Source organism: Rattus norvegicus, chromosome 14 (assembly GCF_036323735.1).
Source record: "Rattus norvegicus strain BN/NHsdMcwi chromosome 14, GRCr8, whole genome shotgun sequence".
In the NCBI taxonomy this organism is placed as follows: Eukaryota; Metazoa; Chordata; class Mammalia; order Rodentia; family Muridae; genus Rattus; species Rattus norvegicus.
Window position 1 is genome coordinate 41,768,796 of NC_086032.1, and position 11,337 is coordinate 41,780,132.

Consider the following 11,337-nt stretch of genomic DNA (forward strand, 5'->3'; position numbering starts at 1 on the left):
GATGAATGCTCTGTGTGCCCTGGGAAGGAAGGGAGTTTTGAGCTTAGCCAACTAGAGAGGATGTCACCCAGGCAGTCTTGTAGAAGGTCCTAAGGGATTTGTCCCCAGGGGAGTGAGGAAGGGCCATCCCAGGGGCCGTTCTCTCCTTCCTCCTGAGGATTGGGACATAGATTCTTTATACATGACTGATGGTATTGATGAAGGAGAGGACGAGGAGGGGGAGGAGAAGGAGGAGGAGGAAGACAAAAAGGCGATAAAGCAACAGCCGTGAGACTTAAGTTCTGAGCATTAACACTGAAGCAGATGTCAGAGCCTCCCAGAAAGCGTCTCTCCAAGGACAATTGTAGTCTCCAGTTCCCATCCCTCCATCCTGCTTCCTGGAAAAGTGATGTACTGATGCGGTTCATACTGGACCACGGGACAAGAGCTGACACTTGATGGGCTTCCAAAGGGCATCCCAAAGCCAAGGGTATCTGTGAGTTGCCACCTGAGATCTTGTACAAAATTACTCTGCTTGCACTCGGAAAAGCAGGCAAATTACTTCCAGTTTTGTCTCGTGTCTGAGTATGGGGCAGGCTCTACAAACTCCATTTTACCTGGGAGTTTTAACCCCTGAATCCTGAAATGTACATCTCAAAGTCTTCTCTGACATTTCTCCTGGAAGATGAGCCCTAACTTTTTGTGTGACTTGGATAAGAGGGTCTGGTTTACGCCGCTGACTCTCTGAGTAGCCCATGAATGTATATGTGGAGGCTACGGCTACAGCTCAGTGGCAGAGCCTCACAGACACTACCAAGCTCTAGGTCTGGCATTCAGCACACAGTCAAGAAAAGAAAGGGAAAGGAAACACACAAGCATATTTAGCAATGCCTTGTTCCCTGTCTCTCGCCACGAATAGACCTTAACCCTACTCGTAGAACTTTAAGAGTGTTCTACTGTGCGTGTGCGTGCGTACATGCATGTTAGTACAGGAGGTTTAACCTGGAACCTCCCTCACACTAGACAAGTGCTTTCTCACTTAGCTACTTAGCTATAGCCCCATATTTTAAAAAAAATCATAAAAGTCACAAATCAGCAGCAATCTAACACTCTGGCTTAGAATCTTACTATGTTCTTGGCTTAAATTTTAACTCCACTAAGAACCCTCATCTATAGAAAGAATTCTTTCACCTTGAACATCACCACACAGCATTTATTTCTTTCTTCATTCATTCATTCATTCATTCATTCATTCACCCATTCGTTTCGAAATGTGATCTTACACATCTTGGTTCCAAACTTCCAATCCTCCTGCCTCAACCTCTCAAATACTAACATTATAGGCTTATAGGAATGCACCACCACACCCAACCTACTCTTCATCCTTAGAATACATAGCCTAGCTTGTAATCAGGCACTTATTGTTCTAATTTCTCTCAGTGTAATTTTCCTGAAGGAAGGAACTATGTACATTTTGCATCCTGTAACACTGGGTCCTGGCCCTGGGCCTGGCTTACCATTGGAACTCAGTACATTTCTCTCAGAAAAGGAATATTTAAATCACACTTTCACAAGCTTGTGCTGATGTTTTTAACCATGATTTAATAATAAAGAATTTAGTAATAAAGAATACTCACAAATGAGTGCTTCCAGGCATCCCAACTAACTAATTTCATATTTTAAACCATTTAAGTGCTTGATGTGTTGATTAATAAAATATCCAACTTAAAAAACAACCGAGTATAATTTGCTAGAAATGTTTTGTAAGGAAGGAAAAGAGCAATACACTCATTGAAATAAATAGAACTTCAGTTCCTCACTTGGTGCACACCCACGTGATCACAAATGAGCCTCGGCCCATTTTATTTTATTTTATTTTTCTAAAGTGTTGAGTCATGGCAACCAGAAAGCCACAACCCTTCCTCTAATCCTGGACCTTTACTCAAAAAGCATGTGAGGAAGTGAAGGTGCTTCTAACTTCCTCTTCTAGGATGTAGTATATAAAGGTAGTGAGGTAATGGTGGGGCCTGTCCCTCACATGTCAGGTTGACCAGAAGGACAAACTACGTCTCATAGTAGCTCACCACAATAACTACTGAGCAGCCTGTGGTGTTGGCTAGCCTTCCCTGCTAGCTTACCAGTTCATTCTTTACAGTTCAGTGTAGATGCAAACATAGCCATTTGTTGGCAAGGTAAGTGTAATAGAAAAAGGTATCTGCCAAGTGATTGCGTGGGTGGATGGCATAAGACCAAGTCACCCTGCCTTTTTCACTGATGTCAAAGGGGGCTCCTGGGGCTCCTCCAGGTAACCCGTCAGGGTCCAATGCACAAGAATATCACTTTGGATGTGTTGTTCTCAACACTGCAAACATGGACTTTTTCCACAGCAGACCTGAATTCCATTACGTCATTCTACCATGAGCAGAGAGATAGATAAAACATCTCATGTCCTGGCAGAAGCCTCGCCAATATTATGTCATTCTCCTTTAAAAGAACTATTATTTCCTCTATATTATCTGGCAACCCTTCCGTTTCAGCTACCACTATAATTATCAGTCACTTTACGGTACAGTTCTAGTCACTTCTCGTTTCCTCATTTAGTAGCACTGAAGTCATTCTTTTCCCAACCTTCTCTACAAGAAGTACACACAGATACCGTCCTTCCTTTGCCTGTATTATAAGCACACACAGCCTTAAGAACAAGGGAGGAAATGGATTACAAAAACTACATTGCCTATTTTTTTTCCCAACTCTTAAAGCAGTGAACTATGCTTAAAAAGAACAAACAGTTCCAATGAGAGTATCTTAGTGAAAAATCAGACGGGCAGCATGCTGCATGCCCATAGTCCTAAGCAGCCCTTCAGAAGGTGAGACCCAAGGACATGAATTCAAAGTCAGCTTCGGGTTACATAGGCCTACAATATAAACACACATACAGACAAATAGCAACAACAAGTCCATGAAGATCAAGATCACCATACAGTGATGAGGTCCCACTGAAACAGGTGACAGGGTTGTCAACAACAGATTCGTATAAGGAGACGCTGACGGCTGCCAGAGAGGTTTCCACGCTCCTCTTGGGAAGATCTGCCCTTGGTTGAATTCAACATTTTCACCATTCGAAGATAAAGTCCTGCCCAGATGAGAAAACTCTGGGATGAAGATAGGAGGGGAGGGAGTGTGGCAGTGTCCCCTGCACTGGAATATGCCAGGTCTGACAAAAGGTGTTTCCCTCCCCCCACGCCCCATACAATCCCATTGGAAGAAGAAACCATGCAGACCACACAGGCATTGTTTTTCCACTTGACGTCCTTAGGGAATGTGAGGGTAGTGAAGACTGTACCTTCTCCATTTGTAAATGCCACAAGCACTTGCAGACTGTGTACTCAGTGCCCACAACAGTCCAGTCCTAAAGATAAAAGTGTGAGGAGAACCATGACCTCCAGTAGCAGACATGAAACACTTGAGACTCTGTCTTCCTGCCTTGGAAAGTCTAAAGGCAAACAAGCCAGAGAGCAGCCTGATCCCTCTAGCCTGTCTGTCTCAATAGCACCATCTACTAGGGACCAGTGAGGCAGCCTATCCACACGAGACCAGCCCTGAGTCTGAAGAAGAGTGCAAGTAACAGGCTCATCTGGGCAGCTGCAGCCCCTGAATCCAAACTTGAGAGGTGGACCTCAGCACTTGAAGCACAGTTCTTACAGGAGACTCAGAGTCCTAAGTGAGAGAAATATAAGGAATTGGATGGCAAGTACTGTGGAATTAAGCTGACTAGGAGAGCCTTTTCTGACTTCTAAAAGCCCAGTCTTTTTGTCTGTAAATTTTGGATAGCTGGAAATATGTTTAGAATATGTATGTAAGTATGTATGTATGTATGAATATGTAATGTATACTAACATACATAGTATATATGTATATATACACACAACATATCCTCTATAACATATATTAATATATAACATGTATTAATAATTAATGTATATAATATATAAACAATACAGACGTATACTTGTAAAATCTAAGGAAGGATCCTATAGGTTACTGTCCTACCCCTCACATTTACCATTTACTTCTTGGACAAGACCCTTAATCTGTCATAGCCCCAACTCCCTCATCTATAAGTGGGAATAACAACAGTACCTACTATGTAAACATAGAGTTTGCGCTCTGCCAGGTGAGGTGGGAATCAAAAAGCAGGCAGATCTCTGTGAGTTGGAGACCAGTCTATTCTACATAGCAAGTTCCAAGCCAGCCAAAGCTACATAGAAAGTCTCGGTCAGAAGAAGAGGAGGAGGAAGAGGAAGAGGAGGAGGAGGAGGAGGAGGAAGAGAGAGAAAAGCATTTACCCAATGCCAAGATATAGTAAGTATTTCATAGCTATAACAGTGTTAGCATACTTAGCATGCTGCCTCCTGTCAGAGGGTCATCTAATGAATGAAAGAAAAAGAAGAAACTCACAATTTCCAGTACTTCTAGAGCTGCCTTGTCCCACCTAGCACTGACTGCCACCCATGAAGTCAAAGCCAGATGTGGACATCATGGGCCCTTTGTCATCTGTCAGTGAAGGGCAGGGTGCTCAGAGCTCGAATTGCTGGAAGCAAATGTCTTCCCTTCCCCCCTTCTTGGTGCCCAAAGCTCCGTCTGCCCATTTAGAGTTTGTTTGATTCAATCAGTTTCCAGGGAGACACTGGAGCAAGAAGAGCCAGCTCCCCCTCCCTGTCCACTTCCCCTTTCCCCAAATCTCTGGGCCTTCACTGTTCTCCAACCATGTGACAGCTTTGTGTCACAGCAGCCCTTGTGTACAAACAAGACAGACTTCTTAAATGTCACTGTGAGAAAGCTGTTGCTCTTCTGGTCTATACATCAGATTTCTCAGTTCAGCTAAAAAGGGCTTTCTTTCTCTTCCTGGGCTCTCATAAGCAAAGCTGGAGAAACATTTGCAAACTTAAACATCATTGCAATTAAAAAAAAAAAAAAAAGCAAGAGTCCTTAACAGTGGCAGAGAACTTGAATGACAATGACTATACAACTTGCAGAGTGATGTCATCAATGTCTTAGTCACTGGCCACCGAATGCTAAATTAACTCAAAAGCCACTCATAAATGTCCCCTACTGCCAAGCCGTATGGCACCTTCCAGTGTCAGAGTGCTAAGGTACCCTGGAAGCATTTAATCCTCAGAATCAGATCGGAATAAGAGGGGAATGAAAAAGAAAAGGCAGTCCCCTGTGGACCTAGGGAAGTGACGTTCCCACTCATGTGAAACAGCTTAGGGTGAAATAAAACTGTGCTCACCACCACCAGCCCATGGGCGTGCTAGGACTCGGGTTAAAGGGAACCAGAAAGTTTTCAAATTGAGATCATTGAGTTGAGCTGAAATCTTCCTCCCCTCCCTTTTAAAGGCTTGGCAACTTGTTCCCAAACCAAATAAAGTAGAAGCCGACTGAAGGGACATCTGGTCCTCTAGAAATTGTCTGGCACTTGAGAGAAAAATAAAGATTGGAGCAGATAAATATTGTGGTGGGTGGTGAGATAAAGGGAGAGGAGAACCAGGCATATTAGAATCAACTACCTGCAAACAAATATCAATGCTAGCATAGAAGAATGGGGGAGGGGGTCAAAATAAGCCACCGCCTCCCCAGTCTCCAGTTTAATGGATTGGACTGTCTGCAAGGGGACAGGCACTGAAGATGTTTCTTGGAGTTTAGTAGCAAAATTACGTGTTAAAGTTCAAAGTTCAACCTAATATCAAGGAGTAATTCTCTAAGCCCCAATAGACTGTGAGGTCATCTCCTGGGTAAGCTATCACAGGCTGTCCTCTGACCCTAAAAGCAACAAGAGTAGCGTGCAATATCAACTTAATCGCTAGCCCAAGTGTCCAGAATTAATAGACTGAGATAGTGTCAACTCCCGCCTTGAGTTGGATTTGACCAAGCATTAAGTCAATTAATATGTAATAAAGTGAAATCAGTGGGTAAATAAATTAGAGTGTACACACTAGAAAATTAAGGTTCTGAAGAATTTCTTTCAAACTCAGGCTTAATGCCAGGCAGTTATGGTATATGCCTATAATCCCAGGAGGGACCAAAGTTCAAGGTCAACCTGGGCTACTTAGCAAGCCTCAGTCTCAGAACATCAATATAAGACTAGGGATATTAGGTCGGTAAGAGAGCACTTGCCCATTTCCTGGTACTGAAACATGAACAAGAACTAAATAAGATAATAAAAGAGTGAAACCAAAACAGAACGAGATCAAATACAGTTCCTACTAGCGATACCACCAACAGTGGGGGCAATGGGGATAATAGTAAGAATAACAGTAACAGTAGTAAGAATGGTACTAAGATTCCATCACTCACTGTACCAGGTGCTATTCTAAGTACTCTCCTAACTTGTACATGTCACGTGGATTTGTGTGTGTGTGCTAGTGCATGTGTGCTTGTGTTTGTATATACATCAGGAGTCTTCCTTGATCTCTGCCCATATAATTATTCCAGGCAGTGTCTCGAAACTGAGCCTAGAGCTCCCTGCCATGGGCTAGTCTAACAAGCCAGCTTGCACGGGATCACAGTGCTGGAACTACAGATGATGGACGGGCCCGTGGTGGGCTTTAAGGATCCAAACACCAATCCTCGCACTCACCTGGCAAATGCTTTACCCCCTGTGCCTATTCTAAGCGTTTTAAAATATATTCACTTATCAAATCCTGCAGCACTCCTCCAAAGTGAGGTGTTGTTTAATGTTCTGTTTTACAGATGTTTCAACAATAACCCCTTGGTTGTTTTGTTGTTAATTCGAGGGATCTTTCAAAGAAAATATCTGGAAACACACGGACAGGAAAAGCAGCCTGCCCAAGGTCGCTCAGCTAGAAGTGACAGACCTGGTCTCCACCCAAGGACTTCCAGCTAGGAAGCTGGGCCTCTTGGCCCACTGTGCAGCAGTTTACTGCCCCAGGAAAATGAGCTAAAAAGGCAATTCAGTAGGAAGTTAGCTTTGCTTCTGCCTGCTGATAGTGAATTAATCCTTGAACTTCGATGTCTCCTCTTAGGACCCTCCCCAAACCCACGTAAACTACGCAGTCTGCTCCTACAACTATGAGAAGTCCCTAGAAATGTGACCCAGCTGTCCTACCCAGTCTGCGACTGAGCCCAGCTTTATTATGGAGTTCACCTTTAGCAGTTAAAGCAGAAGCTGGTGTTGGGGGAGATAGGAGCGTAGCTTCCGAGCCATATTTCCTGCCCAGTAAGATGGTCTTCAAAGAGTCAAGGCTGCAGGCTGAGAAATTCCTTGCTAAGAACCTGTATCCAGAAGCTCACTCCCTGAACCTTGTTAAGAATGAAAATTCTCTAGACAGACCAACTCAAAGAAGCCCAGAACTAAGAACGCAGAGTAGTAAGTTTGTTTATTAACCTGCTGCACCCAAGGGAACAGTTTCTTGTTTTTTTGTTTTGTTTTGTTTTTGGTTTTTGGTTTTGGTTTTTTTTTTCTGAAAAGGTAAAATTCCTGACTGCACAGAAAGAAAAAATGAAAAAGATCTGTGGGAAATTTAATCACCAATGGGACAAAAATGAAAAACAAAGCCCTCCCAATGAGGATGTTGCCAGAGACAATGGGCCCCTAAGGGGAGATGCGATTGTCTCCTGATAAGAATCCCAACGGGAAGTGGCTCACACTAAGAAACGCATTATGGCTGTATTAGCCCAGGAATCTTTGTTCACTGGGCAACTGTGTGCAAAACCATCTGTTATGGCCCCTGGCTCCCAGTTTGCAAATGTGGCATTTACATTTCAAGAATGTGAAGGGGAAAAAGAAGGGGAAAAAGATTCTACCAACACACACACACACACACACACACACACAAATACCTTGGGCTTAGGAGAGAAAACTCCCCTTTCAATGAAATCCAACTCCACTGTGGAAAGAAGATAGGCCACTTCAATTATGCACACGCAGCGTGCCTGGCAGCCTGGACCTAAAGCCACACACACACCAGGGTTTCACAGTCTTTAACTGGTTTAAAGGGCAAAGTACCAAGAACTGGGTTTAGAACTTAACCTGGCTCTGCTTAAACTGTCTCTTCCTTTCCTCAAGCTGATATGAAAACTGATGTTCTACACTGTGTAATGTTTAGGCTAAAATACTATCAGGAAAAAAAGCTTCGTTTATCTTGATGTATAGGGAGATGTGATAATATGTGTACATTCTCCAAAATTCACAGAGATGTACGATTCAGATTTGCATGCTAACTATCCTGTGTGGAGTTTATACACCACACTTCTACGGGCAGGGCATGTATGGCAATATTACTATCAATTAAAGAAACTGGGAATAAGCCACGTGCCTATGAGAAAACAGAGAGGCTAATTTTTCCCCAAAGAAGATTCAAGATTCAAAGAGACAGTCATACAACTCTTCACTACCAACAGTTTCTACAAACGTCTCCAGTGAACCTGTGAGCCCAAACGCACAGAGAACACCTGTCCCTCCCTCCAAGCCTCCCAGCCACACAGCAATAAGAGGCTAATGTCTTTTTCTCATCTGGTAGTGAGCTACATGTGGTAGTTACAAGAGACATGCCAGCCCTGGCTTTTAGTAATGGTACCTGTATACTGTGTTTCCTTAATTCCGTTTTTAAATAGATGGCTCCAAACTCTGAGGAGTTTTTTGGGGTTTTTTTGTTTTTGGGGGGTTTTTTGTTTGTTTTTGTTTTTGTTTTTGTTTTTTGTTTTGTTTTGTTTTGTTTTTGTTGTTGTTGTTGTTGTTGTTTTGGGTTTTTTTTTTTTTGCAGGCTTGAAGATGGTTGACCCTGAAAGGTGGCAGCCTGTGACTGGAGCCTTCCAGCAATGGCCTCTGCAGGCAACTCAGCAGGTTTAAATCTGCAGCCCTATAGTTCTATCATCCTGACAACAATGGAGACCTCGGCTGTCCCGAGGGTGGGAATGGGGTCGCTGAAGTGACCATCTGAGTACTCTGAAGCTTATTCTTGCTTGGTCACGTCTTAGCAGCACACGCGCTCCTTTGAACTATCAGGCCGAGAGGGTTGCGCGCCTTTTGGCCAATTTCACCTTGTACAAGGCATAAGAAAGGTGGTCCATTGAAATAGGAGTTCCAGGAGTGGACCACAAATCACCTGCCCTGTTCTTGCCCTCCATGAGTCCTGAACCCAAAGGCAGGGCTACGGAGCTGCACCTGCAGATAGACATCATGAATCAGGATCACCCAGCGAGCGCTTCCTGGACTGAGCCGAGAGCTCCAGTGATTTCCTTGGCCTTCCACCGAGCCATTTAAGACGTGAAATGTGCCAACCTGGCCCGGTATGCGGCCTGCTGGAGCCCACCCTGCGGTCTCTGGGACAACCAATAGCTGGGCAGCGTGTCTGCGGATAGTGCACTAGCAACTAGGTCTTGCAGGTTCCCCCCACGCTGTGCTCTGCGCCAGCCTTGCACCTGAAAGGGTGCCAGAACACAGCCAAGAGGCTCGATGGGTATGACCCTCTCCACAGAGACACTGCCTACTCTGCTCCAGAAGGACGAAGAGAAAGGCCAAGGGAATGTAGAGCAGAGAACGGGACACCCCGAAATGCGGCTCCCGCAAGAGCTCTGGAGGCTCGAGCCCCTGGCGCTTTTGCAGCGCTAAGTCTCGCACTGCGCTTCCAGTGGCAGCACTTGCAAACCGAGCCGAGATTGCGAGCTCCGCAGGCAGCAGAGATGAAGGCGCGGGTGACCGCCTCTTGTCCCTGGGCGCACAGCTAGACCGCAGTGTACCCTGTTCACGCCCACCATCCCAGGGCCCCAACACCAAGGAATCGCAGTCTTCCTCCGAAGGCCGCGGAGGGTGACCTGGGGAAGCTGGCCACGAAAGTGGGGGAAGGCTGGACCTGCGGTCTCTGCTCTCCGGGCAGCAGCTCGAGGTGCCCCTGCAAGGCCGCCCGCCGGTGGCGGCACCTACCTCGATCCACTTCTGTGCCTCGGCGAAGGCAGGCTCCGGAGGTGGTTCGGGCTGCAGGGGTTGAAGGACTTCCAGACCGAGAGCGGGGCAAGCCATCTGCGAAGCCCGGCGAGTACTGAAGCGCTCGGCCGCCGGGATGAGCACAGCGTCCTCCGCAGGAGCGCGCTCTCCGCCCCTTCCCGCCCGCCGCGCTCTCCAGCCGTCTTCCCCGCCCCCACCGAGCGCAGGTCCCTGAGGACAGCGGCGCGCACTGCCGGAGGACACCGTGGCCACCTCAGCCAGTGTCGCCCGGGCCCGCCGCTCCGTCCCCTCCCCCAGCTAAAAATAACCTGCTAGGAGCTCCGGGCGTCCCTCCCGGCTCACGCAAGGACCATGGGAGGGACGCGCCTGCCCGCCCAGCTTGTCCCGCCGCAGGGGTGGCAGGTCGGGCTGCACCTTGGGTGAAGCAGGACTGAGAAACAGCCCTACTGCGGCAGAGCTGGAGCACTAACTGGCACCTGCTGTCCCTCCCAGCCACAGACCTGAGGCCTACAGCGTAGCTCCAGACCCAGCACCCTTAAGTGTTCGGAAGGCAACTGCCAGATCTTCCTGTTAAAAGGGAGGGGACTACCAGCAAGCTACCTGGGCCTTAGCCTGTTAACTCATTCAAAGGATTTATTCAGCTCCTATTATTCTCCAGACACCAAGCTAGGAACCTAAGACTGATGGACTGGGGATGGGAGGAGGAATAAAACAAAAACAAAAACAAAACAACAACAGAAGACTCTTAAAATTTGTGCTGGCTAGTTTTATGTCAACTTGACACATGTTAGAGTTATCTGAAACGAGGGGACCTCAACTGAGAAAATAGCTCCAGAAGATTCAGCTGTAGAGCATGTTCTTAGTGATTAGTGAGGGGGGTGGGGGAGGGAGGGGGTGCCTAGTCCATCATAGGTGGTGCCACCCCTGGGCTGGTGGTCCTGGGTTCTGTAAGAAAGTAGGCCGTGCAAGCCATGAAGAGCAAGCTACAAGCAGCACCCCTCCATGGCCTCCACATCAGCTCCTTCCCTGCTCGAGTTCCTGTCCTAATTTCCTTTGATGATGAACAGTGTGATAGGGAAATGTAAGTCAAATACACCCTTTCCTCTCCACGTTGCTTTGATTGTGGTGTTTCATACCCTTACCAAGACACAATTCTAAGATCTTGCCTTCAAGATAGGCACATTTAGGCTGGGATATAGCTCAGGGTAGAGTGCTTACCCAGCATGCTGGTGGCCCTGCTTTCTGTCCCCAGCACCAGTCATGGAAGTACAAGCTTATAATCCCAGCACTCATTAGGCATAAGCAGAAGGTCAGACATTCAAAGTCATCCATTGCACACAGTGAGTTTGAAGCCAACTTGAACCATACGAGACACCCACCACTCTCTGTGT

At 46.3% G+C, this 11,337-nt stretch overlaps 1 protein-coding gene across 24 annotated transcripts in view; it reads right to left on the reverse strand.

Annotated features, from left to right (window-relative positions):
• The window catches only part of Limch1 (LIM and calponin homology domains 1), a 313,045-nt gene extending 302,363 nt beyond the window's left edge, over positions 1 to 10,682 (reverse strand). For 15 of the 24 annotated variants that reach the window (NM_001401577.1, NM_001401572.1, NM_001401573.1 and 12 more), the window contains exon 1: positions 9,926 to 10,042. In NM_001401577.1, coding sequence (NP_001388506.1) covers positions 9,926 to 10,021 — 96 coding nt within the window. In that variant the 5' untranslated portion in view covers positions 10,022 to 10,042. Of the gene's footprint in view, positions 1 to 9,925 lie in introns of all 24 variants that reach the window. The other 9 variants (XM_063273093.1, XM_063273091.1, XM_063273092.1 and 6 more) reach the window with 1 other exon arrangement.
• Positions 10,683 to 11,337: the final 655 nt, after the last annotated feature.